General features: G+C 43.7%; 2 protein-coding genes across 4 annotated transcripts in view; both read right to left on the reverse strand.

Moving 5' to 3' along the window:
• Positions 1 to 1,337: 1,337 nt before the first annotated feature.
• On the reverse strand, positions 1,338 to 19,717 carry HPRT1 (hypoxanthine phosphoribosyltransferase 1). Of its 2 annotated transcripts, none has more exons than XM_030497120.2 (9): positions 19,522 to 19,717; positions 17,517 to 17,623; positions 15,915 to 16,098; positions 10,336 to 10,401; positions 9,346 to 9,363; positions 7,023 to 7,105; positions 4,644 to 4,690; positions 2,899 to 2,975; positions 1,338 to 2,292 (listed from the first exon to the last, which is right to left on the reverse strand). In XM_030497120.2, exons 1-9 carry the CDS (start codon positions 19,684 to 19,686, stop codon positions 2,245 to 2,247), a joined length of 795 nt encoding a protein of 264 aa, XP_030352980.1. In that variant the 5' UTR covers positions 19,687 to 19,717; the 3' UTR covers positions 1,338 to 2,244. The 2 variants fall into 2 exon arrangements, with proteins under 2 accessions (XP_030352980.1, XP_030352981.1); XM_030497121.2 differs by lacking the exon at positions 19,522 to 19,717 and adding an exon at positions 19,146 to 19,389 and having other exon boundaries at positions 1,396 to 2,292.
• Positions 17,561 to 27,793, reverse strand: part of PHF6 (PHD finger protein 6) — a 39,584-nt gene continuing 29,351 nt past the window's right edge. Inside the window, exons 11-12 of one of the 2 annotated variants that reach the window (XM_030497116.1) lie at positions 22,077 to 22,083; positions 19,957 to 19,967 (exon numbers count right to left, since the gene is read on the reverse strand). The gene's annotated coding sequence lies outside the window, so the exon portion shown is untranslated. Of the gene's footprint in view, positions 17,624 to 19,956; positions 19,968 to 22,076; positions 22,084 to 27,793 lie in introns of those variants that run through there. The other variant, XM_030497117.1, reaches the window with a different exon arrangement.

Below are 27,793 nucleotides of genomic sequence, written 5' to 3' on the forward strand. Positions count from 1 at the left end.
CCAGCATACATTTGTGATTCATAAAACGTGGAACTAGAATGAATTTCAAATGCCACACAAATGTTCAAATACAAGATTTTCTCTGTGCTTTCATAATGCTTTAACAATACACGTCTGGCTTGCAGAAAGTTGGCATTTAACTTGCAAGGAAGTGACTAAAACTGCAGTCTTTTACCCCAAATGGCTGAATAAAAGCAACAGTTGCATTTTCAACTTTTGTCAAGTGAGACTCTCCCTTCCTGTAGGTGCTGTGAATGGCTGCAGTGCATTAGAGCTGGTCCAGCAAGGCTGGAGAGTGGTTAACTTCTTCTCTCAACCATTTTCATAGAGCAACAAAAGCTTTTGGAGGAATCCCTCTGGGATGATAAACTTCATTGGACGAACACCTACATGAAGAAGTGCAACCAAACCCAAGTGCCTGTTCCCCAGTGTGTGGAATGTGGGAACATTCAGTAAGGTTGGGGTTTCTAACCTGGAACCTGCTTCGTCTGCTCCAGGCGAGGGGTGTCAGGAGGGAGAGCTGGGCGCCTGCAGCATCGCTCCTGGGCTCAGTGCAGCTCAACAGCATCTTCCAAAACCTCTTCTGTGACTACACCACGTGTCCCTGCAGTTCCAGCCGCCCCAGAGCTGGGATTTCCCCACTCCAGCTACCGTTTGGGAGACAAACCCCTTGTAACGACTAACTGAACCTCTCTGCCCTTTCCCAAATCACAGCATTTGTGCAAGCATCATAACCGAGACAAGTATTTTAGGGCTGCTGCTAACTACTACAGTTGTAACTGAGCACGCCATGGATGGACAACAGTAAAAGTACAGAAACATGACTCAAACTTCAAAACCACAGAAAAATCCTTCAAAACAAGCTGGCAAAATCTGTGTACTGAGCACTGAGGAGTGTTAAATCCGAGCACACAGTGGAAGAAGGGCTGCCACACTGAGAATTTAAACTCAGCACAAACAGAGGTGTTAACGAAACAAACCCAAATCACAGAACCCCAGACTGGTTTGTGTTGGAAGAGACCTTAAAGCTCATCCAGTTCCAACCCCCTGCCACGGGCAGGGACTTAGAAAATGGTTGTATTTGGATTTTTTTCCATGTGTGTGTGTTTAACAACCATATAATCTCCACTCTTTGTTTCTGCCAAAACAGACCAAAGGACAGTGCTTAAACCATCTTCTCTGAGATCTAGTTTGGTTACAGAACACACAAGTGTTTCAGTATTTTCCCTCAGCTCCTTATCATCTCTCTTGTAGACAGAACAACACTACCCAAAAGCTCTACAAAGATAAATGTAGAGTTTGCCTCCACTGACAGAAACACTCAGGAAAAATCTTACTGAGAGGAAAATTTCAAGAGCACTTTAATATACAGAACGAGGGGCATCGATGTATGGGGCTTATTTTAAAGAGACAGCCTTTATTTAAAGTACTTTGTTTTGCAGATCTTATAAAGTAAACATTACAATACTTTTCTTCCCACAAATATATTAAAATTGTTCAAATTTCAAAGGCAATTCCACTGACTGATGGATATTTTTAAAGACAAAACAAATCTCTAACAGAAACAGGCAGCTCCACTAGAACCAGATTTTAAACGTTCTGCTTTGTCACTCCATCTCCTTAAAAAAGAAAGAAAACTAAGAAACAAAAAGGACATTTTTCACCCAGACTTTCCTTTACAGCAGTAAGGCAACTCCAGGAGATCTGAATGAGCTCCTTGGAGATTACAGATACTGTAACTGGCTGCTCCTCATGCTTTCTAACACCCAAAGGTGCATCGATCCATTAATCACAATCACATTTTGTGCATTAAAATATAAAACTTAAATTACAGCTTTTAAAAATATTACTAATAGACTTCCCTATCATAAAATGTTTGACATTTACAGTACTTGAACTATTTCAGTTCTGGGCTGATGAGGTTTAAGCAATTTACCACTGCAAGAGTTAGACTCTGGAGCTCACAAACAGCACAACCCAACCAGGGGCAGCAATAGTCGGTAGAGTCATAGTGCAAATCAAAATAAGGAGTGCAGAATTGCACTAGTTGTTTCCATCTCTAAAATATAAATGAACAAGACGAGCTCTTATATTGTACATGCAATAAATTATAGTAAGCACAGGACAATGGGGGCATTCTACAATTTTAGCTGGTGTACCAGAGTTGAAGCCTGTGAAAGATGGGACTCGGTAAACAAAACATGTGAAAGCTCTGTTGTCACACACAGCACTCCAACTGTGCTTTCATGCTTTGTACTTCTGCTTCCCCGTCTCGCTGATCACGCAGATATGCTGAAACAAAATAAAGTCAGAAAAGTAATGTAAGGGAGCAATGGTTTACATGCATTTTCAATAATGTGCTTCCGAGAAAAGCACAAGCGTGCTACACGTTTCGGTACAAAAGACACTTGTGATACTGTTTATGCAGAACAAATTAAGCCTTTTGACTAAAAATCTCAACATTGCCTTTTCCCTCCTCCTCCTAATTATCTCGCCCAACATCTGCTGGGTCTGGTGAGACCCAGATGAAGAATTAATGACTTAGAATTAAAGCTGAACCCCTTTTAACCTCTAAGGTCTCTCTTCTCTAACATAATCAAACCAATGCACTTATTTGTTGTAGACATTTGGTAACCTAAGAAACTCTCCCCAAACTTATTTCAGAGCTGACAGAAGATGTGTTGCCTCAATTCTGCACGCAGCAAAACAACTTCTAGTTTCCTAAGAGCTCCAAAACGCTCTCCTGCTGCTCTAGGGTTTGCTCTCATCGTTGCATCACCCATGGAACATTTGCACGAGGCATGATTTACAGAGGAGGGAGGGTGATGTGAGGAGCCTTCCCTTTCTTCCTCCTCCCTGGTTTTAAATGCACAAAAACATACAGAAGAAGTTACTTACATTCAAATCTCTGAAGTATTCATTGTAATCTAGGGCGTATCCCACAACAAATTTGTCTGGCACTTCAAACCCAACAACTGAAAAAGACCATAAGGCACCACTATGTTAGAAAAGAACTTCCTGGAGTTCACTGGACCTTTTTACAAAGGCAATGTGGAATGTCACAGGGAGGTAAGCATCCCCACTCGTTTCATTTCTTCCACTCAAGTACCCTCAGATTAACATTTGAGCTGTTTTAAAAATTCTAATTTACTTTGCTGATTTAGTTTAACAACTAAAGCAAAATTAAATGGATGCATTTATTGGTTCCCACACAGCAGCATGGTGCAGGAAAGGTACCCACAGGCATGATGAAGAGGCAGGTTCAGTCGTCAGCTCCTTCAAAATTAAGGATGTGCAAGTCCAATAGGACTTTCTATAAAGGGCTGGGAGAGTGAGCACGGGATAATGTCAGGATCAGACCCACAGTTACTGCAGGGAAACCAACACTTCACCTTTCAGGAACTGCCTGGATGGAGGCTGTTCTTGCAACTTGCAGGCAATGGCCTGACATGCAGGAATATACTAGGACTGCTAAAACACATCTTAGATGCTGATTCCCTGGTATAGAGAATAGTGAAGAGCAAAGAGCACTCTGTTCTTTATGGAGTCACTTGCAGGTTACAGAAACAGGTAGTTTGGGTTTTTCTGAAAGACTCCTGAGCGCAGGGAACCTGTGTGGTTTTCTCTCCCTGGCTACAATGAGGGTCTGTAAGGAAAATGGACAGATGAATTGTACAAGTCAAAGAGAAGGCTGTTTGCACTTCTGGAAATATTAAGGTGATGTTTACTGTCTACTTGGCTTCACAACACAGAGATGAAACAGAGGCCCAGCCTTGTTGTCTCTTCTTTCAGAGCTCACATGTCCTGCACTGAACAGGTTGCCTCTGTGCACAGATGGCAAAACAAGCCATCTGCTGCAAGATGCTCAGGAGCAGACCATTAACCCAGCTAAGCCCATAATAAGATCTCAGGAATGAGGAGCATCCTTGAGTGAGGGGAGCACCTCAGTCAAGCTTTAAGGCATTGAAAAACTTCAGCTCCAGAATATCTTACAACCTGGGAAAGAAGGAGGAAGAGGATGTGATTCTGCTGCTAAGTTAACTCCACTTCCACAGTGAAAGTACATGGTTCAGATTAACAGGAACTTAGCCTCTGGAACAGGGTTACAACACAAAGCCCTTCCCAAGGCAGGAGGAGCTGTCACTCTGGTACCACTGTCTGCTGTGGATCCTGTTCCTTTCTTTATGGGCTTGGGATAGACAGGAGAAGACAAGAAAGGAGTAATTCAGATGCCCAGACATAACGTGGTTTCTGCCAATTTAGGCATCTTATCACAGTAAACTTTTATCAGACCTGCTTTCCCATGTGGTCCTCCTACATTACTGGGGACATCCAAACAGCACGAGGTAACTAGGTTTAGGCACTCACATCACTCCCAAGTGTCAAAGGTGCATCCAGCAGATTCTGCTGACCAAAGCATTTGACTACAAGCAAGCTGGGAGGATTTACACATGAAAAGGGTGTAACCCAGACCAAAATACCAAAGTTTGCTTTTCACATAGGAAAATGTTACAGAAAGTTAAGGGGAAGAAAAAAAGAATCTGATCAAATCCAGATTAATTCTGTCAAAATAAGAGTAAAAGGGTACACAATACATTGACATATGTTTAAAAATGAGTAATGGTTGTTGAAAGGTCACTTACAGTCTGGCCGATATCCCACACTTCGAGGAGTTCGTTTTACCAACAAACTGTCAAAGAAAACCAATATAAAACTGAAACATGGAAAAGCACCACATACATTTTGATGACAAACAAGCTGAATTTGGGCTGTGTGTGCATAAATGAAACCGTAACTACACATATTTCAAACTATTGTTTGCAGGTGCAACAAATCATAATGACAAAAGCAAAACTTCCTCAAACCATGAATGGTTCACAGCCTAAAGACCGACTAACAGGTCTGCAAGAAAGGAGCTAGGAGATACTGAGCTGGATGGATTGTCATTGTGAAAAGTGTGTTAGGAACTTCAGGTGCAATTTACCTTAGAGCTAAAGAGGAGACAACTTGGGATCTGGCCAGACCAACTGAGCTCTTTTCAAAAGCATTAGTATTACAAAACAAAAGTTCAGCTGCTTCAGTGCAACTTCCACTGCACTAGAGCAACAAGTCCTCAACTGTTTTTTACTGTCAGTACTAATAACTCCATGAAGAAGATGTAATTGGTTCTGATGATCCTTCCAGAATTAAGTCAGAGGTGTAAAAAGCATGGAGATACAGAGCTGGGGGTGCTGGAGCAGAGAGAAATGCCCTGCTGGTTTAGTTTGATTTGCTCTTTATTCAGTTGAGCACTTCTAACCCTTAGAAGACAACCCCCCAGGCCTGACATCTGTCTGTCTGTGAGATACAGAGGCTTTGGGAGGAAAAGAAAAGGTGGTCGATGGTTGAACAGAAACAGAGGTCAGCGTAACTCTGTGCATTAAGCACAGACCTCCTTCTCTCATGGTTCACCCCTGAATGTGCCAAGAGCTAGTTTCTATTTTAGACAGTTCTGAAACTTCTAGTCATGAGAACTGGTCTAAGATTTGATCAAAGAAACCCCAAAATCACATTAGCATTAATTCACATCTCCCTACTACAGCTGCTTAACTGTCAGAGAGGAGGAGGGGAAAAAGAAAGAGAAGAGAGGCAAGTGAAGTGACTGAGAACATTACACTCGAAACTGTCTAGAATGATCATGCTTATCTGCTCAGGTCTTGAACCAACCCAAATTACTGCAACAGGTTCAAACAACAGGAAACTGGACTCTGCTCATACTATCTTATATCCATGCTGTACACTGCAGTGTGAGTGCATTTGTCAGAGACAAATACTTAAAAATTTGGCACACCTAATCCAGCCAGAGCGAAATCCTCAAGCACCTCACCTTCAGCAGGTCACCTCCAGATTATCAGCAGGAAGAGCTGTTCTCGTGTGTCTAATGACTGCTTTGACATTGTTATGGCAACACAACTGATTAGATATCACTCACAGCTCTGCTTTATCTCTAATCCCCAGCGATCACTATGCTTTTCTTGTAAAATGCACAACCACAGCATAGTAGTGCAAAAGATGCTATTTAAAAAAGGAAGTGGGAAGAATGTTGATATTGGTTAATAATATAATATTATCCTCAACATTTCTTGTTGTTTGCAAGTTATTTCTTCATAAACTGTTTCAAAACTAATTGATGCAAAAAAAAGCCTGGAAGAGCATATGCCTGGGTGACTGTCACAGAATGACCTCTAAAGCTCAGCTGCACCATGCACACTACACAAACAATAACGTTAGTGTGCAAACTAATTTAATTCTACCATTAAAGAAGGCAAACTAAAAAAGGTTTCTATTGCACAGGGACACCACTGCAGTATTCCACAGCTGCAGACAGCACAAGCAGAAACAAGTATGTTTGAATAGATACTACATATATGTGAGTGACAACCACTGATTTTTTTTACCTCCTTTTCTAGTAAAGTCTACACATTTAGAACTAAATGTGTGCTGAAAATATCTTTACCAACTTCAGAGGGTATGTTTAAGCCCAAAAGATTTAAATTCTTCCATATACTTCTAAACCTAATGTGGACTTCAGTGGAAAATCCCACAAACCCTTCCATAATATAAGGAAAGACATGACGTTTTGTAGGTGAGGTCGCACGGGGCTTGGAGCACCCTGCTCTAGTGGAAGGTGTCCCTGCCCGTGGCAGGGGGTTAGAACTGGATGAGCTTTAAGGTCCCTTCCAACCCAAACCATTCTATGATTCCATGTACCAGGCATGCACAAGCTATTCCCTTCTGAAGCACTGAAATTCTTCCAGCAGCAAGACTGGAAAGGGCCAGCCTTAAACCTATGTTCTCATAATAAGCAAAAGTGCTTTTGGAGTTTATATACTTAACTTCCACAGACCACATCATACATAACTCCTGCAGAAATGTTCCCACCCCTTTCTCTCCCATGGAAATGTATTATGCACTTTTTTCTTTAAACACTGTGTCCTTCTGAAAGTGAAATACAGCACAAATAATCATCATGGAAAACTTACCTGGCTACCTTCACCATCTTTGGATTGTATTGCTTAAGTAGAGACAGCAATGTCTTCATTGTTTTACCAGTATCAATTATATCCTGAAAATAAAAAACCTCACGTAAGAAAGAATATTAAGCATGTCAGAGAAGCATTTTCAAGTTTCTACCTTGAACTGGTCATCCTCAACAGCATCAAAATATGCCAAAATACTCTTTGTGATCAAATATATGTGACACATAACATCACGTTGTGCTTATGCAACTATGCTCAGTCAAGTGATCACACATATTAACAATAGTTCTTAACTCTGGATAATTATGACTTTGAAAGCAGTTACTGAACTATGACATTCTTGGCTCCTTTTGGAGATTTTATGGCTTGTGCTCCTTGCAGCTATTAGACAAACAACGTTTAATTTGAACATGATAAGAGTAACATTAGTCTTGTGCTGAGCTCAGTTACAGAGAAGGGAAAAGAAGCGGAACAACCTATTATTGCAATTAAAGACAAAGGAGTGTAATTCACATTACAGATCCAAGAAATAACTTGAGAAATTGCATTGGGAATATCTGGGTGCAGTTCTGCAGTCTATACTCAAACACATTAAAAATGGATTTTGACACACACCATTTTAATCCCATCCACTGCACAGATAAGCAGAAAAAAAGAATATATGGCTTACAACTGAAGATCAGAAATGGACTCCTCATTTGGACTGAAATAATCACACTATCTTTAGAGGGACAGTATATACCCAGGCCTGGAATCAAGGCTGTTTGAAGTGAAGGAGACAGATAACACAGAAGCAGCAATGTCCTGCTTTCAGCTTATTTTCCCATGACTCCCAATTAAAATATTAAACAAAGAACTCGACAGAGCACCCATCAGCAATACCATCTTTCACACTTACTGCTTTTAACCAGGGTTATAAACTCAAGAGAAGTTAAAGACATACAGACACATAGATACAAATAGAAGTTGGGGAATAAACAGACATAGCTACTTCCACACTGTAAAATAGAGCTTATTACTGATATTGTGTGGTTATCTGCTTATTGGAGGGGAATCTCCATTTTGATCAGCTTCTTTTGCACATTAAAGGGATGCGATATAGAAAAGCCTCGTGCTCTGGAGCATAAGATATTAAGCCCACAATAAATGTGCATTTGTATTGTTTGACAGTTAAAACAGTGATCTGTAAAAGGGTTCATATTTGACAGTGTCTAAGACAAGTCTCTTGGTAGATGATTCACTGAACACGTGAGAAACTAACCTAGTTAACTGTCTGGGGCTTTAAAGACATACATTCATCTGCAATGGAGCAGATACATAATTAAATGCATCTGCCTATCTGAAGCAAAATACACTTCAAAGGACACCAGTGGTCACACAGATGACTGCTGTATACATACTATTTTGGTAGGAGTTTTGGAACTGAGTGTGCTTCCTGTGGAATAATACAACCTTCTCAAAGAAAAGCCCAACAAAAAAACATACTTAAAACCACATTTTATGAGAGGAAACATCCTTCCTTTTGGCTGCTGAATCAGTTGCCATAGCTGTTTCTTTGCTTACAAACAAGCCATATCCATTATTTGGAGCATGAAGACATTATTAGGCTGCACATTCATTTTTCCTGCCTACTGCTGCTGCTTCCCTACCCTGAAATTGGCAATCTTACTCCAGAACAGCCCTGTCAAAGCCATAATTACCCAACATAAGCAACTCTGTCCATCGAGAAAGAGGTATGAAAGCAAGAAGTAAGCTACTAGGAAATCAGACTGAGGTGTACTGTACCTGGTATCATCCAAAGCACCACGACAAAACAGAGGAATGGGAAATTAGCAATTGTAAGATGCTCACTGAGAATTACTGTTCTCTATGTCACCATTGTCTAAACTACACACAGGGACATTGGGTTCAGATGTGTTTCCCATGTATTTTAGGGTATTCCTTCAAGGAACATCTTTCTACCCTTGCAGTTTAATTTCTAGCTTGCTGTTTTATAAACACAGAACAATAATACGCTTTAATATCACTTGATCAGGCTACTTCTTAAAATTAAACAACAAAAGACACTTTAGAATCGACGGAATCCCAGAAAACTGAAAGCAAATGTGAACAATTTTACATGGATATTTTCCTTGCTAAATTTAGCAGTTGAATGCAATTTGAGAATTCAAAGCAGAGACACTTTCAAATCCAGAGTCCACTTGCAAAATTCAGGCCTGGAATCAAAAGCAGGAAGCCTTGAAAGCAGAAACTGTAGGTTTTCTGGCTTAAGAACAACTTCTATTAGAACCCTTTTACCAGTCACACATCAGAACATAATACTTACTTCTACGATCAAAACATTCTGGTGGGAGGAAAAAGAAAAATAAGAGAAATCCATTAATATTTAGAATATATATCATTTCTTATATATATTAATCTCTAACTTATTAATTTTAATTGCAGTTAAATAGTTGTACCACCACTTACGTTGGTTTACACCTAACAGTGAATTCTATGCGGTTAACATTTCTGATGCTCCAATAACAATTAGCTGGCAATGAGATTCTCCTCAATGTCTCACGCTGAGTACAAAATGGTCTTTAAATTATTTAGACTTTGAGAATTCTAGATATATGCAAAAGAGATCAAAACAGAGTCTGCACCATTTGAATTCTTCTAAAGCAGAGTGTCATACTAGAGACACATATGTATCTGTCATTACCTACATCCTTTATGTTTAACTGTGACATACATGCCTTAGAGATCACATACATGTGATGGGAGAAAGGGAAGGTAACATATTCTGACAGAGCAGGAGGCAGTGATGCTTTAACCCCAGATATCTGGCTCAGTGATCTCCACAGAATCACTGGAGAACAGCAGATTCCCAGTTTACATTCTCCCATTTCCTTCTCTTGTCACTGACTGTAACAGGAATCTCTGTTCTTAATCTGGGCTGTACATTACACATGCTGACAGTATGAATTCCCCTCCCTACTTCAGTGAAACACCACTACAGCAAATAAATAATGCTGCTGTCTTTTAAAGGTAGTTTGTAGACAACAACCCCCACAAGACTATTCTTCTCAGGCACTGCAGAAAAACCAACCTCATGAAACTTTGCTGATATTGAATGGGTTTTTGTTAAGTTTAGACTAAACTGACAGCTGTAGTGGGGCTTATCCACTCCCCTATATACAGTGGCAAATATTTAAATGAAACTCATTCATTTTCATTTCTTTTAACTCTATTATCTTCACACAGCCTTAAAACCATGCAGGCATGTATGTTCTTCAGTGGGTTTGCTTGTTTTTAAACATACAAAGAGCCATACCTTTCCAGTCAAGGTTGAGAGGTCATCTCCACCAATGACTTTTATATCTCCAGTTGACTGATCATTCTAAGAAAGAAGAGGGTGAGCATCAGCATTACCAGAATTAAAATAATTGGGTTTTTTTCCAGTAAATATCAAACCTGCAAAGTACATAACCAGTGAATGTTAATGCTTGCAAGAAACAGCACCAAAAGTGTCTATTAACTAAGAAATTACAAGTGAAATTAAAAAGAAATTAAAAGATGGCATTTCAGACTAAAGATTGTTTGACAAGAGATCTAGACACATACATCATCTCTCATCTGTCACCATTATGTACACATACAGAAAGATATTACTTGCTCTGCATTCCCTACAGATACAGAAATAAGACAAAACAACTTCAGTTTCCAAGCTGCATGCTGCTATGTAGCTGGTAATCTACATTTTAAACTTTCATGCTTCAGAAAGCCTTCCTCTTTGAGTAAGCATAAGCAATCATAACAAGAACAGCCAGTTCTTGTTCTTGAAACGAGGCATAGATTAGTATTTAAAAAGACAAGCTACAAAAACAGTGAGAAAAGCTTATTTGGCTAGTTTAAAACAAATATGGGTAACAAATCCAATTACTTCTTCCAGTACTTGAATAGCAACATAGGTACACCATCACAACACACAGCGATTTGCTTCAATAAAACCCAACTTTGATAGAAATGTAAATGAACTCTTAGGTAAGAGTTAAAACCAGCTGCTAGGAGTGCTTCACAAGCCTCTGCAGTTCATTCAGAGTCTGACTTTAAACACTGATAGTGTCTCTCAGTTCCTGTTAGATGTGATATGCTTATTATTGTACTACATACAGGTGATGACTTTATCCTACAATTTAATCGATTCAGCTAAAGGTTAGCACTGCTTATCTAACTTTATTCTTAGAACCCCAGACTGGTTTGGGTTGAAGGGACCTTAAAGCTCATCCAGTTCCAAGCCCCTGCCACGGGCAGGGACACCTTCCACTAGAGCAGGTTGCTCCAAGCCCCTGTGTCCAACCTGGCCTTGAACACTGCCAGGGATGGGGCAGCCACAGCTTCTCTGGGAAAAGTCTGTGCCAGCGCCTCAGCACCCTCACAGGGAAGAGCTTCTGCCTCAGAGCTCATCTCAGTCTCCCCTCTGGCAGGTGAAGTTTTAGTCTCATAGTTCCTTACCACACATCTTCCTTTTAGAAAAATGGTATTTTTTTGCTGCTGCACCTTGAAGCCCAATTGTGCTGCAAAACCACAGAGATACATGTTCCCTCCCAAAACCCAGGAACGAAGCAAGCAATAGAGAGGGGACCTTGAGGGAACACAGAGACAGCTACATACAGCTTCCTGTTTTTATAGCCACATGCAGACGGATTTTACTGCTGCATGAATTGTAGGCAAAAACTGTCATCAGAAGAAAGGGGAAATAAATTATTTAGAGGCACGCACTGAGGACACAGTAAGTAACAGTGGGATGATAGTAAAGAGAAGATGTATTAAAATCCTTTGGACAGTGGTGCAACTAGGAGAAGGAAGCGCTCACAGCTCTAGGCATCTGAAAGCAAATGGGAAGACTAACAGATACTTTCCTTTTAAAATTCCTATGACACAACATAAAAAAACCCCAATAAATTATTACAAAAAGTATCTTTTCAGTTTTAGTGCATGTATTTCAAAGAAAACATTAGTTCGAGTTATACCACTCTGAAATTACACTGAAGTGCCATGTTTCACTACTATCGGGGACATTAATTTTTGCTAAACAGCAAACTTTCAGTGCTTCTGTAACAACACAAAAATAATTCGACTGAACAGCAGCAATGTCACTGTTTTGAGAAAGTCCCAAAACAAAGATGTCCAAAATCGTGCTGCTTGACCCAGTAGAGACACACACTGCTACTGAATGCCTGAGATACTGGCTAGATCAACCACAAAAATGTGATTCAGTTAAGCACTGTGGTCATAAAGCTAAAAGACATTTCCTGTGTTCACCTTATCTTAAAATTATCTTCTTTAAGCTTTGCCTTGTTTATGTTACAGGATTCTCTCTTATCTAGTCCTACACTAACAGGAATTTCATCCTCCTTCCATGGAAGGATGTAAAAAATCATCATTGCTTTCAAAGTAACAATAGAGAAGATGTTACAGGTATTTTTTCCATTAATTTATGTGCAGAGATAACAGACTTGTACTCCTCAGCAAATGCCTAAGATTAGGTTCCTGATAATCTGTTTGGCCACAAAGCCATACACTATGCTCAAACAAGACACCACAGAACTGTAGGTTACCGTAAACCTTTGGATTAGGCACGTTGAAGTATGATGATGAGCAGAGGAAAACCAACCTAACCTACAAAAACTTTCCTGCTCCTTCCCACCACACACCGTACCAATTGCTACACTCTTTAACAGCAACATAAATCTTCATTAGCACATAAACCTGCATTCCTATGCAGGGGCTGAGTTCTGAGCAATGAAAGGATAAAAAAACGGTTAAAGAATTTCTGACACTGGTTGTAACCAGATTTCCACTGGAGAGAACTTTCTTTAATGATTAAGCAATGTTTAAATTACCTTCAGGAGAATTATTTCTGATTTCAGGACTGGAATGGCTTTAATGCTCTGTGGTTTAACACATCAGAGTTTTACTGTTTGGATCTGTTTCTACTCCCCCTTGTCACTACTAGAAAGCAGCAACGCTTTACAAGATTGTAACTTCTGACTCAAGTGATTCCAAGTTCACCTTTTAAAAAGGCACTGTAAGTTCCTTATGGTATTTGTTAGAAGCTTGATTAACAGAGATCTCTCAGGAAACTGCTGTGATCAGCCTGACCAGAGTTTACCACGTACTCCACTGAAAATCCCTATTTTCCCAAGTGACAGTGCAACACATCCATCGTCTTTTGGCTGCCCTTCATGACTACATAAGCAACGTTTGCTCATTTCCAAGTTGAAATGCAGGAGACTGGTGCAAAGCCATTCTTCCTGTAGCACAAACAAAATCAACTGTTTGTCAAGAACACCAAGATCTGGGGCTGTTCACAAACACCATCTTTCCATTTCTTAGCAGCTTGCCAGATCATTAAAATTCATCTGTAAGGGTTTGGAAAGCTGGAGTTACGAGCAAAGTTTAATCACAGCTTGATCATGTCAGTATTCTTAGAGAATTATTTTTGGGTGCAGAACAGTATGAACTTTGCAATGCAACACAAAAAAACCCCATATGCTTGTAAATATTAAATGATCAGTTTGAAACAAGAATAGAACCTCAATTACAACCATTTCAGAACCATTACAGAAGTTCAGCTGCTTTGTTTATGTGCCCAGGGTATTTTTAACATCTTTTATCCAGTGTGTAAAGGCAGGCAGTGTGATCTAGTAATCACATCCAAAGACAGCAACAAGGGAGCTAGCTTCACTTTCAACTGTCCATGGCAGTTTGTGATAGTTTTCTCCTCATTAAAAGTAGCTCCTTCCACCTAGTAAAGCACAGATTAAGAACTACAGAGCAGATATAGCATTTAGACGCTATTAATGACGGAAGACCCAGTCAATCTGTTAGGTTCATGTTAGGGCAATTTTATCTGGTCTATCAAGTTATGCAATCTAAAGGACATATGTCTGGATATCAATAACCACCTAAGAGAAGCCACAGAAATTAAATACTCATAAATACTGTAGTGGAGGCAACAGGTAACAGGAGCTCCTCGCTCATCTAGGACAAGAAAACATTCTTTTATAGAATTGGCTGACAGAACCCAAAACCCTGAAGCCAACACCTCAAGGAAAACATTCTGCTTAGACAGCTTTCTGCCTAAATTCCTCCACTTTTCTCTTCCTCTACTTTTTTCTACTACAAAAACAGGCTTTTAATTTCCATATAACTTATTTTGCTGCTCATTCCCCTACTTACTTTGCTGCTCACTCCCCTATTGATATCAAGGCACTGTAGTTCTGGGGAGTAACAAAGGAAAACAGCTAGTAGTAGTAGTAAAGAAATTAACCAAAGCATGCTCACACCAGTATGAGCAAAGAGAACATGCATGTAATAAGGCAGCCTCGCTTTTCAACAGAGGGTTTTCTCCAGGTGTTTCAAACCATTTCTTCAACAATTTTTTCCAAGTTAGTCAGAAAGTACAGAGAAAGGGTGCAGTCTTTATATTGCTTTTTAAACAAGCCACGTAAGTTATTGGAAGTGTTCCCTTCTGATTTAAATACAGTGCACAAGCACATAGAGTACCTGGTGAGATAGAACCAAAGCTGGCAGGAAGCTTTCTGCCCAGCCTTGCCTTCTCATTAAAAAGCATAGCTAAATTACTGCCTCGTGTTCAACAAACGTGAGCACGGTCTCCAGGGATGGCCCAGCAGTGTACATGCCTCAGGCACCAGGGCTGCTGGTCCTGCAAACAGACCTGCCCAAGGCCCCACGCAGTTCTGGGCTCCCAGTGACATGTTAACAGATAGCTCAACAGCAATCATGAACTGATGATGTTCTTTGACAGCCCAAACTAAGTCAGCAAATAACTCCTTCTCTGGTTGCACAGTTTAATGAAATGAAGGATGAGGTCGAGTTTCCAATTTAGTAATCTCTCTTTTTTAATACTGGCACAGGCACTCGTCTACAACTGCAACAAATAAACTATAGTGCTGACTTGAATGCAAAGCTGCTGAGACAGAACTAATAGCATAACCTTACAAAACAATTTATGTCAACACTAAACTGAAACAAAAAAAAAGGAATTATTTCCATGCCACAGGTGGCCTTATGGAACAAATCATAAATACCATCCTCAAAACATGAGTCCGGGCTGTCGGTAGGCCAGGAAGCACACAGCACTAACATACATCTGCTCCTTCCTTTGACCTGCACTACATAATCTCGTGCTTCCTTCTATAAAACTTACACATGACCTCACATTGCAGAATGTTCAATTTCCCTATACAGTTAAATCCTTGTGTTCAGAATGAAAACAAATCCTTTCCCAAAAATGCAAACCCAAAGCAACTTTTGGCTAGCCTTGAAAAGGTCACGCCACTGACCATAAATCTACATTTATGAATATAGTATTTCCTCAAGGACAAATACAGCTTATTTTGTTCATTGTTTGGTTGAGCCAAACAGAAGATGAGACAGGGAACTCAGGCAGAACTGTTTTTGCAGCTTTCAAGTCTTCTTGTCCAATATGTCTAAGCCACATAAAAACCTTTAGAATCAAGTTTTTGTAACCGTAGTTGTGGGAGAATCCTCTGTATTTTTCTATATCCAGAGCTTTAGAGATGGGGTAGTGGGCTGAGAGGAAATTGTTTAACGAGTAAAGGACATGGAAAGGGTTTCTCTGCTCTGCATGATTTACTGGCCTGTGGAGATAAAGGTCTAAAAGAAAACAGGTTATATAATAAGGTAGAAAAAGAGTAAATTAGCTTGTGACTCTTAATTCCCTTCATTATTTAATATTAGCACGTTCTGGCAGTTTTTTACAATATTAAACTGGCAATTTTAACAATATTAAACCATGTCTGCTAGTAATTTGAAGTTAGTCATATTTATATAAAAATAGCACAATATTGCAGAGATACTTACACAATAACTCTTCAACCTAATGAAGTCAACAGTCATGGGGATTGATTTGTCGCTGTTTCTGTTCAGTGCTTTGATGTAGTCTAACAAATCAGCAAAAAATTTATAGCCACCCTTCAGTACACAGAGTGCTACAATGTGGTGTCCTCCCATGCCCTTCATAATTTCTCGTGCCAATCTCTCCGTCCTGTACAAAACCAAGAGACAGTTAGCTGTCACAACACCTTGCATTTGCTCACTACAGCAGCAAACTTGGAAACACATTTTGCTCAGCAATATCTGCCTACCACTACACTTTTACACATTATTAGTCAACAAAGTTCTGCTTTTCAAGGTTAATCTAACAGCAGCGTTGCCAAATGCCTTTGTTTTCATACATCGCACTCAGCCAAAGCAAAGCTTAACACTCTGAAGCTGTTTCACATCGGGTATGTGACACAAAGATGTGTTTTCTCCTTCCAGAGATAGGTTCCGCTTCATGCAAAGAGCAGTGTAAGCTAACGCAACCAAAAAGGCAGCAGCCCTCATTAACTGAGGAGCTAGGAAATTCTCAAATTGTAAACTAAAGAGTTTATTTGCCAAGCCAGAATGCCAGAAATTTGTCCTAACTGCAAAATACAATACCAAGGAAGCAGAGCAAGAGAACACTGCACCGTTCCTCTGCAATCATTGTTTCTAAATTTATCTTGTAATTTCTTTTAGAAGCATGGTATGTATTTGTTGTGTGCCAGCCGACATGAGGCTTCCCAGAGAAAGCCTACGATTACTTTAAGTCAATTACTTAATGTCATGTACTTTGGCCAATTTTTTCGTTTATATGGACTTGCAGTACAAAGCTTTTATAGTATTAAAAACAATAATAAGAAGGTTTATATCTAATCAAACAGGACCATGCAGAATCTAGATGCATTCCCATCCACAAGATCTCCAGGAAGATCCACCCGGCACCACTTTGTTGCGTGTTTCCAACAGCTACTTCACCGCATTTGTTGCTCATTCTCTTCAAGGAAATTAGCAGCTATCAAACCCAAAGTAAAGCAATAATTGTAGCCTTCTGCACCCATTTCCAAGCACAGGAGATGGAACTTCGATAGCACATCACAGATTTTGGCAACCACAAGAGTGACCGACTGATACTTGCAGAAGCCAATGTCTTTCCCAGAAGGCAGAAGGAAGTTGGATATTACTTATCTACCACACGGACATGAGAAAGTCTAAGGTGATGTGATTAATAATTTACTTTTATTAATATCCTATTGAAACTCAAGAGACTATAATTGTTTTCAGACTGAAGTGGCACAACAACGTTGTCTAATTAGGTTTTAAGGAGGTAAAATATCAAAGAAACACTGGAAAGAAAGTCATAGATTGCTACATTCCACCAAATTTCACGTGAGAATTATGCCAGATTTCCAAACAGCAGCGTAACTGCAAATGTACAAACTCTTACCAGCCAAACACTAGCTAATCAGCGCTTGTACTTCTCAGTCTCTAAATGCAATCTATTTAGACAGTCACCAGGCAGCAAAAACTATCACTGGAAGATTGTTCATTCCAGCGTTATGGAACCAGCTGGAGCAGTGTGCAGTGTGAAGTCAAACCAACCTGTCCATGATGAGCCCATGAGGAATATAGACTTTCTCCAGATCATCTGCATAGTGTTTAGGTATGCAGAACAAGTCCAGGTCGTAACCTTGTTCATCATCGCCAATCTGAAAAGGAAACAAGGTGAGATTTCTACAAAGCCTTATAGAAAGTCTGTGGTGAGAAAATGCTTTAGTAAACTACCAAACCCACTACTCTCATCAGGATCACCTTACTTCCCTCTCTATAAAATTGTCAGTCACACTGAACACAGCGTAAAATGTAATCTAACAGAACCTACAGTTCACAAGAGGTGCTTGAAATACCACATGAGCCGCTGTGCGATACAATGTGGGCTAGAAATTAAGTTCTAACAATATTCTCCTACACTGAAGTGTGGAAAAATAAAGCTACCACACCTCAATCATTCTCTATATTCCATTAAAAAAATAATGAAGGAGCTTTCTATGCCTTGGATTTTTCTAGTGTAATGCAAAACCTGCATTTGCAAGTAAGCGAGCAGAGGTTTTAACATGGACATCGTCCAAATCTCCACAAGACAACACAGCTACAGGAGTGTGACAAGTCATGCTGCTGTGAAATAAATTTCCTCAGACCACCATGTGCAAACCGTGGAGGCTCAGGATCTTTCCGAATCCGAAACAGAAGCCCTACTTCAGCAACCTGTTCCACATGGGCAAATTCCCTGTATGAAACAGCCTGCAATATTAGCAAGTGTATATCAGTTAGGACAAGGAATTAGCATTTGTATATAGTTATACCAAACGCTGCTGAGGTTCAGGGCATATTGTCGCAACAGCATCAAGAATGGCCTTAAACCCTGCTGCAACCTGAAAATGACAATGTGTTTCTTAGTTACTTCACTCTCTGGTTTTGCAGCCGAATGCTATTAGGTGTAAAATGAAGGTAAGAATTCCAGAGGGAAAACCAAAGCTCATTACTGACAGTTCACCAGGGCAGGCATTTTAAGTATCAGTTCTGGCTCCTGCTGCTCTTGCAGGGTACAATCTCATTTCAGTGCCCAAGGAAGCATTTACCTGGCCTGTGATCTGTTTACATGGGGGTTTTTGTTGTGTATCCCCTAATGAGTGTTTCGCCTGGGGAATTTCATGTCTATTTCACCCTCCCATGCAAAACAGACTCTCTATGAGCTACCCAGGCACCGAGCCCTTCACTGCAACCCAGAGAGAGCTGTTACTTTAAGCAATAAGACAGGTCGCTCCCAAAACACATGGTATTTTCCTGCGGTCCAGACCCATCGTTATACTCAGTGTGTCCCCTAAACTTTCCTTTCTGCACGGAATGGGCCCTTCTTGCAGGTTTTATCAGGTTTTTTACTGCCTGCAGGGATTTACAGCTCTCAGCCATCAGGGACCACATGTATTTCACGAGCACCGGGCACCGGCTTTGAAAAACACCAAAATAATACCTAAGAACCGTAGCAGATAGAGCAATAACGCAACAAACCACCCCCCGAACGCTCTCCCTCCAGCAATACACCCTCTAAGGGACCCACACGCCGCCCCGGCTCTCCCCCGCCGCCCGCAGCCTCCCCAGCACGCTGCGGAGAGCAACAGGAATAGGAAGTTGTGCCGCGCCGCGCTCCGACCTGCCGGGAAGTTCCTTCACCTTCATCCCCGAGGCGGCAACTCGGCTCCCGGCGCCGGCCCCGCGCTCCCAGGCACCCGGGACCGCGGACCCACACCCCGAGGGTGCAGCGGCGGCCCCGGCCTCGCTCGGGGAAGGGAAAGCGCCTCGGGAGGGAGCCGCGGGCCCGGCGCCGGGATCCCCTCAAGGTGACTCGGCGGGGCCGCGGCTCCCGCCGCCGAGGGACGCCCCGCCCGGGCCGCGCTCCCTCGGTGATCACCAGGATGAGGGGGGCAGGCGGGACGCCGCTGCCCTGCCCGGCGGCGGCAAGGCGGCGGGCAGCGCTCATGCAGACCCCCGGCGCGGCCGGCCGGCTCTCCGCGGAGGAACGAAGGGAGGCCGCGGCGGCCGCACTCACCACGATGCAGGGGCTGGTGGTCGCCATGGAGCGGGGCGGCCGCCGGCGGCGGCTGCGGGCGGCGAGGAAGAGCGGCGGCGGCGGGCAGCGAGGAGCGGGAGGCACCGCGCCCCGCAGCGGCCCCGGCGCCGCCTCCGCGCCCACCGCGCTCCCCGCCCTCAACATGGCCGCGGCCTGCAGCGGCACGGCCCGGCGCGGGGACGGGTCCGCTCTCCCGGGCGAGGCGGTCCCCACGCCACCGCGGGTACCCTTCCTTCAGGAGGGTTGCCCCATCCAAGCAGCGTGCATGCCTCATCCCCATCCCTGCGCTTTCAGAGTTGATCTTCCCCGACACGATGTGGGGATCACAGACTGGTTTGTGTTGGAAGGGAGCTTAAAGCTCATCCAGCTCCAACCCCCTGCCACGGGCAGGGACACCTTCCACTAGAGCAGGTTGCTCCAAGCCCCTGTGTCCAACCTGGCCTTGAACACTGCCAGGGATGGGGCAGCCACAGCTTCTCTGGGAAAAGTCTGTGCCAGCGCCTCAGCACCCTCACAGGGAAGAGCTTCTGCCTCAGAGCTCATCTCAGTCTCCCCTCTGGCAGGTTAAAGCCATTGCCCTTGTCCAAAGCCCCTCTCCAGGTTTCCTGGAGCCCCTTTAGGCACTGTAGCTGCTCTAAGGTCTCCCCTTCAGGAGCCTTCTCTTCTCCAGGCTGACCCAGCTCAGCTCTCTCAGCCTGGCTCCAGAGCAGAGCTGCTCCAGCCCTCGCAGCATCTTTGTTGATCACTTTGGGTCTTCCTGGAAATCACAGGATTTGGTGGAGCCTCCTTCTCCTCAGGTGTAGGAAATCCAGCCCCTTGGCACAGGCAGCTGGAGGCATAGTGGAAATACACCTGAATACCCACCAGACCTGCACATGTGGGTAGTGGGGTGCTGGGGCACCAGCAGCGCTCAGGCACTGGGGCAGGCCAGAGCCACCTGCCATGACCCCAACACGCTAACAACGCTGACAGCTTTGTGTCAGGACAATGGCGATAACCACAGCTCGTGCTTCAGGACTGCAGGATTGGCTCCCTGCTAAATATATTGTGGGGTTTTCTAATCTGCTTCCTATTAGCGTGGTCACAACTAGCAACTGACTGTCGCCCTGGCACGGTGCAGGGAACCTTTTGCAGATGCAGCTCCACATCTGACATAGTGATAGGACAAGAGGAAACGGCCTCAAGCTGCACCAGGGCAGGTTTAGATGGAGCTGAGGAACAATTCCTTCCCCAGAGGGTGCTCAGGCATTGGAACAGGCTGCCCAGGGCAGTGCTGGAGTCACCGTCCCTGCAAGTGCTCACACCCCGTGTAGCCGAGGCCTCAGTGCCATGGGTTAGTGGTGGCCTTGGCAGTGCTGGGGACAGTTGGACTGGATGATCTGAAAGGTCTTTTCCAACCTAAGTGATACTATGATTTAAAAGCAGGCTCAGCTGGTAATAACTGCCTTTTCAAAGGGCAAAGGAGGTGACAGGTCCCACCTTCCCACACGCAAATGGCAAAGGATCCCCTGCACCCTTGTCACCTCCCTGCACATGGCGGGTAGAAGATGCACATTCCATTTGGTGTAAGATAAGGCTGAACTGCACCTCCAGATGCTGTCCGTGTCTGTAATTGTCTGAAGGAAAAACTTGATCTCAAGGTAAAATAATAAGAAAGCATGGAAATGCCTAGATGGCTCCAGTGGTCTCAAATGGGGGAAAAAAGCCCTGACCCAACAGTGTCCACTTTTCCTGTGGGTCTGGAGTTAAGGACAATACAACAGTGCAAATGGAAATCCATGGTTTCTTCGATTCAATAATGATGCATCAGCTGAAGACTTTCTCCTTCTTTCTCTGTGGGGTGGAGACTGAGTTTCATTTTATGCTGCACAAATACTTGGTGTCAAGAAAAGAATAATGGTTCTTAAAAATAACTTTCTTCATAAAGAGCTGGAGCAATCAACTCCTGATATGCATCTATGGCAGTGTTCAAGGCCAGGCTGGACACAGGGGCTTGGAGCAACCTGCTCTAGTGGAAGGTGTCCCTGCCCGTGGCAGGGGTTGGAACTGGATGAGTTTAAGGTCTCTTCCAACCCAAACCATTCTGGGATTCTATGATCTACCATCATTAATGTTGGCTCAGAAAACACAATGAATTCCATTTAAGTGTTCCTTTTTATGAAACACCTGATTTAAGCACATTTTAACTAAGCAAATAGGCACAATCCCTAGGGAATGCGGTATTATTGCAGCTAAGGTGTTCAGCTACAGTTTGGGCGGGTTAACTCTGGAGTGGGAGGAAGGAGCCTTTATCAACTTGCTTATGGCAGCAGAATGAAATACGCCCTGCAGCTAACTAATCTCAGGAACATGTCATAGCTGGCCTATTTCCAGAGGCTTGGAAGAACAGCAGCTGCCCTGTCAAGTTAAGGGAGAGCCTGACAATACCGGGCAGTGGGCAGTGTGTGTCGAGAGACTGCAACCACAGAAGTGCTTCAGGCTTTAAGATTTTATTTTCTATCCCAGAATCCCAGATTAGTTTGTGTTGAAGGGACCTTAAAGCTCATCCAGTTCCAACCCCTGCCCCGGGCAGGGACACCTTCCACTAGAGCAGGTTGCTCCAAGCCCCTGTGTCCAACCTGGCCTTGAACACTGCCAGGGATGGGGCAGCCACAGCTTCTCTGGGCACCCTGTGCCAGCGCCTCAGCACCCTCACAGGGAAGAGCTTCTGCCTCAGAGCTCATCTCAATCTCCCCTCTGGCAGGTTAAAGCCATTCCCCTTGTCCTGTCCCTACAGGCCCTTGTCCAAAGCGCCTCTCCAGGTTTCCTGTAGCCCCTTTAGGCTCTGGAGCTGCTCTAAGGCCTAAGGATGCAACCCAGCACACAGCTGTTATTGAAGATATTCCTCATTAATGACTGCTACCAATGTCCGCTGTTTAAAGCAGCATCCAAAGGCACCTCTCTGATGGCAAGCAAAAATTGTTGGCTTGACTTCTGTGCCCAGCAGACAAAAGCATTAGTCCTGTTTTGCCCTCCTGGGTGAGCAATTTCTTTGTTCCTCCCGCCAGCCAGCACATTCCTAGATCCAAAGCATTCCCGGTCCTACTGGCACCCCGTTATGGAGGGAAGAACAGCTTTACAAAAGCAGAACTATTTGCTGATATTACAGGAAGCTGGTTAGTCCAGATCAGCAACAGACTTAGTAGATGACCAGTTTTGTTCTAGCTGGTACAGGGGGGCTTTGCAGAGTGAAGGGAGGGGGGTTCGGGGTACCCAGGAGCTGCACATCTTCTGGCTAGGTGGTGCATAAGGTGGGAGAGTCAACGTTCTGGTTTCTCTCGCATGCGAAGCCTTTGAGAAGGCAAATTAATTCAAATAAATATGTTTTGTCCCTGAGTAGATTTCTGATTTCAGAACTGTTTCGTCCTCGTGTCGCCACTCAGGCGTATCTCAGTGCTCGGGCCCGGTGACCCATGGCCTGTGTGGGCTCCAGTTGTAAGTAACTTTATTAACAGACTTTTAAACCCCACGTGTCCCCAGTGGTGGAATAACTGGTGATAACAACTGAGTATTTGTTGTTTGGAAGCACTTTAAATGGTGCATTCTGAGTCAGCTCTCGAGGTCACCCCCCATTCACTGATTCCCCTCTTTCCCTCATTTCTTCCTCCCAGCTTTGCTATTGCTGCCAAGTGACTCACAGGGAATTTATCTGATGTTTGGGGTTTTTCCACAAGGCTCCTAAAAAACCAAAGAGCACAATGGATTTTCCAGGACTCCCTTATGATCAGTGCAGAGAGAAAAGGGAGAATTCCCAGCATGTTAGCGCAGTCCTGAGATGAGCACCAACATTATCAATCATGAGGAAAATCAAAAAGGAATATCTAATGGGATGATCTATAGAGATCTATTCATTCATCACATGAATTTAGCCTGCAAGCATCCCATCTTCCCCACAAGCAACCCCACCACTGTGACTAGGAATTTAAATTGCCTAAAATTAGTTTTCTAGCCTAATGCTTCAAAAGAGAAAGGAAGCCAGATGTACCAAAACAAGTTAGAAAGAGACTCACCCTTCTAAAGGAATTCAGAATAGGTGCTGTTTGTTGCAAAATACCTTTTAAAACGATGTTATTCCTGTTCTCTGTCTTGTTGACTTTTGCAGAAATTAGTCATCAAAGTGATTCCCAGTGACAGTCTCCATGGATTTTGGAAAGTGGTGTCTATTTACTTACTTGTTTCAAGACTGGGACTTCCTGGATGATGAGAGGTTACCAAGATTTCACTCTCTGCTCAGCTAATAAATGACAATTTACTGATAAACCCATCTTGAGCCGATGCACTCCTCTGGAGGTGCAGGCAGCATCCTTTATGTGCATCATTGCCTCTTTGTACAGAAAAGGAATTACAGACGTTTTGCTCTTCATTCAGTAGTGCAAGGAATGGGCACTGCCTCAAGAATGACACGATTACAATAGGACACTCAGTGGTGGCTGGAACAAAACATCAGCCATCCTCAGCAACTGGATTGCTGCAGACCATACTGCTCTTTGGGCTGTTATTTGTGGTATTTATCACCTTTTGTCTGCAAACATCCGTAAGGAATTATCCCACTGGTCCTGGTTCAGCAGGACCAAACACAAGCATCCGTCACAACACAGAGAGAGGCTGGCACTTGGCACTACACGTACCTAAAGACACGCTGATGTCCTGCTGACAGGATTTACTGAGTGCCAGCATGCTGCCAAGGTCCAGCCTGAGGGCCTGCAGAGATTTAGACAAGGATTAGCTGAAAATGCCACAAACCAAGCAAAGGCAGATCCCATCACTGAAGCAGAGCTGCCAGACCCAAAGCACAACCCTTTGTTGTGGGGTCTTGCACCCTTGGAGGCACCCAAGTCTTTGGGTAGCCCAAGCCCTGCTGCCATAACCCAGCTCTGAGGTCTGGGCCTGCTCCTCTTCCTGCTCACCAGGCATCCCTGATGCCACACAAGGGGAACCACCAGTGTTTATCAGAGATACTGCCACATAGCACTGGAAACGCACGAGGACACCATAAAGCCCCGTCTGACTTCCTTTTACTCCTCCTACCTATCTCATCATCTGGTTGATGAGAAGCTCCCCATGTCCTGGCTTCAGTGTGTGCTTGAGCCCAGAACCCCCCCGTGTGCTGGGCTGCACCCCCAGAGCGTGAGCAGCAGGTCAGGGAGGGGATCCTGCCCCTCTGCTGCGCTCTGGGGAGACCCCCCCTGCAGTCCTGATCCAGCTCTGGGGCACAACGTTATACAAGTATTTATGAACAGGGTGCCCAGAGAAGCTGTGGCTGCCCCATCCCTGGCAGTGTTCAAGGCCAGGTTGGACACAGGGGCTTGGAGCAACCTGCTCTAGTGGAAGTGTTGGAACTGGGTGAGCTTCAGGGTCCCTTCCAACCCAAACCAGTCTGATTCTATGATTCTGGGATGTGGATTCCCTTCCTTGCTCAGTTGCTTTCTGAGGAATGAACAGGTTAATCTGCTTTCACTGACCTGCCTGCAAACCCCAGGAAGCACTCCTAAAGCTGTAGCAGAGTAGCTGTGTCACACGTCTCAGCTGAGAGGCCTGTGCAGCTACACGCAGGTAAACCAGGTGCAGGGATCATTTACAAACCAAATTAAACCTGTTCATACCAGTATGGACAAAGGGGCCAAAAGGCTGTGGCATGAGGAGGGAAGGCAAGAGGTAGCAAGACTGTTTTAGCAACAGGGAGAAGAATGAGGAAGGCCAGCAAGAGAGCAGGAGGCAGCACCCTGATCAGATAACTGCTGATAGAAGGCTGTATTGCAGATCCGGCTGGCACTGTCCCAGCACACACCAGGCTTCAGGAGGCAGAGCTCACACGCCAGGGCCCTGCCTCCCATCCTGTGCATCGTGGCACCCGCTCAACTATCTCAGGCATCTTCTCCGGGCAGATTACAAGGGAAACCGAGAGGAGAAGCACACACCAGTTGCTGCGCTTCAGGACTCCCCTCTCCTGTGCATCAGACCTCTTGAGTTGTATGGTATGAACCAGGCAAATTGTCATTGAGCCTCAAAGATTAAACACTGTTCTAGGAGCAACAGCAGATCCTGAATCTGCATTTGGGTTAATGGCGCAAGACCCATTACCTGGTGAGAATGGTCAGATAGTTCAGTTGAAGGAGTACTTTCAGAACTCAGCTTCACAGAACCACAGACTGGTTTGGGTTGGAAAGGACCTTAAGCTTACCCAGTTCCAACCCCCTGCCACGGGCAGGGACACCTTCCACTAGAGCAGGTTGCTCCAAGCCCCTGTGTCCAACCTGGCCTTGAACACTGCCAGGGATGGGGCAGCCACAGCTTCTCTGGGCACCCTGTGCCAGCACCTCAGCACCCTCAGTTTATATTTAAAGTTTATATTTAAAAGGGGAAATAAGTGAATTTATAGAGTCCCAAGACAAATGAGCAAGCAGCAAGGAGCTAGAATTCCTGCATACTATCTGTCACCCACCCATAATCCTGCTTGAAAGCCCCCTCTCTGAAATCTGTCCTCCAAAATCCCCACGAGACAAGGATGGGAAGGGGGAGAGCTGTTCTCAAAAGGACCCAGAGCAAGGGGAGAAAACAACCTTGCTTTGGGTCAGAGAAAACAGCACCTCCTCTGAACCTGCTCTCCGGAGAGCTGAAAGAAACAAGAAATAAGCTTGATGCTTTTTGAACCCATCTGGCTTCAGACACTGCCCCTATTGCAGAGCACCTTACTTGTAACTGCAGGAACGTAAGACACCATAAAGTGCTCAACAGAGAAGACAAAAGGAAGATTTTGCTTCAAATAACACTTTTTTGCCAAACCTCCGCTCTTAATTTTATCTATCAACTGAAATCCACTCCTCAAATAGGATACCTGATGGGCTAACCCATGTTTTACACAGTGGGAGCATCAACAGTTTTTAAACTCACCAAGGCTCAGGATGCTTGGTTTCTTCTGAGTCTGGCCAAGTTTTCCAAACCACAGTTCCCTTCTGATGTAAATACTGTTGGGCAGCACCAGAAAGGCTTTCCAAGAGCTCCTGTCTCTTTGAACCCCTGCCAAGCACATCTTAAATTACAAACTTACAGACTAGTGTGGTCCTCCTATCGATGAGAGCTTAAAAAGAACATAAGTACAATGACACTGATCTTCTGTTTAACTGCAGCACATATCAGGTAACTGGATACAGAGGATGCAAATAAAGCAGAGTATTTGACAATACATAAAGAGAAAAAACAGCTAGGCAAAATTACTCTGTTTTCAGTGATTCCTGTGCAAGAGCTGAAAATGATCCAGAGGTTTAATAACTATCTTGGAAAATACTCTTGCTACAAGTGAGAAATCATTATAAAGGCAAATATGAATCTTGTTATGTCTAAACAATCAACAGCTATTGAAACAGAGAACAAGGAAGCCTGATACTTAAGCTGAAACATCAATCGAAACATCAGTCTTTGTAGTCAAAATGTGAAGAACATGATGTGATTTCTTTTAGGGCAAAATGTTGGCACTAGTAAGGAGGTAAAAGTCACTGAAAAAGATGGCAAACCCACAGAACTCATGGGCTTCAAGGCCTGAATGAATCACTTCTGTCTCTCAGTCCAACTGCCCACAGTCTGATGTTTATTCTTTCTAAAGAACTGACTTTCCAATTTCATATTGTCAAATCAGAATTTAAGGGTGTTTAATTCACAGCAATTTGGAGTTTAAAGACCTGTTGCAGCCCAACAACTGCAGCTCTTAACTCTGCAGGAAAGCACTTTTGGGATGTGTCACCCAACTATTTCAGGGTTAGATTAAAGGTATCCTCCCTGCTTTGAACTCTGCAGACTTCAGGCATGGCCAGCACCAGTCCTAACTGTGGTTTAAGTTAAAAAACAACTAAACTTAGATCCCAAGTTTGCTACCTGTGCTCTGGAAGAAGCTAAAATTGATCCAGCGCAGCAGGGAGTAACGAGATTAAAAGTGTTGCTGACTGTGTTTAGCTTCAGTGACTTGTTTTGGAGACGTATCCAGGCTTCAAACTGTCAGGCAGCTGCATGGCTGCACGCCACGAGGAAGTTCACAGCTGAGTGTTTGCACAGCATCAGCCTATTTTTAGTGTATTGCCAGGGAGGGAGTTTTCCTCCTGCCCCAAGCCTCTGTAATGCCCTCCATGGGCAGGCAGGAGCTCGATGGGAGTCTTTGCACAGGAATATACACTCTTTTTTGTGGCCAGCAGTGTGAAATAGGGTATTGCACGTGTGCCAA

The sequence above is a fragment of the Strigops habroptila genome, chromosome 9, assembly GCF_004027225.2.
Source record: "Strigops habroptila isolate Jane chromosome 9, bStrHab1.2.pri, whole genome shotgun sequence".
Taxonomy (NCBI): Eukaryota; Metazoa; Chordata; class Aves; order Psittaciformes; family Psittacidae; genus Strigops; species Strigops habroptila.

Bases quoted from the DNA above. Each gene is read 5' to 3' on its own strand.
- HPRT1 (XM_030497120.2), bottom strand. From the start codon at position 19,686: ATGTTGAGGGCGGGGAGCGCGGTGGGCGCGGAGGCGGCGCCGGGGCCG. The intron at 16,099-17,516 runs GTTGGTTTGACT...GGTTTTGTACAG, and splicing joins CATGGGCTCATCATGGACAG to GACGGAGAGATTGGCACGAG. The intron at 2,976-4,643 runs GTAAGTGACCTT...GGTCTTTTTCAG, and splicing joins TGTGGGATATCGGCCAGACT to TTGTTGGGTTTGAAGTGCCA.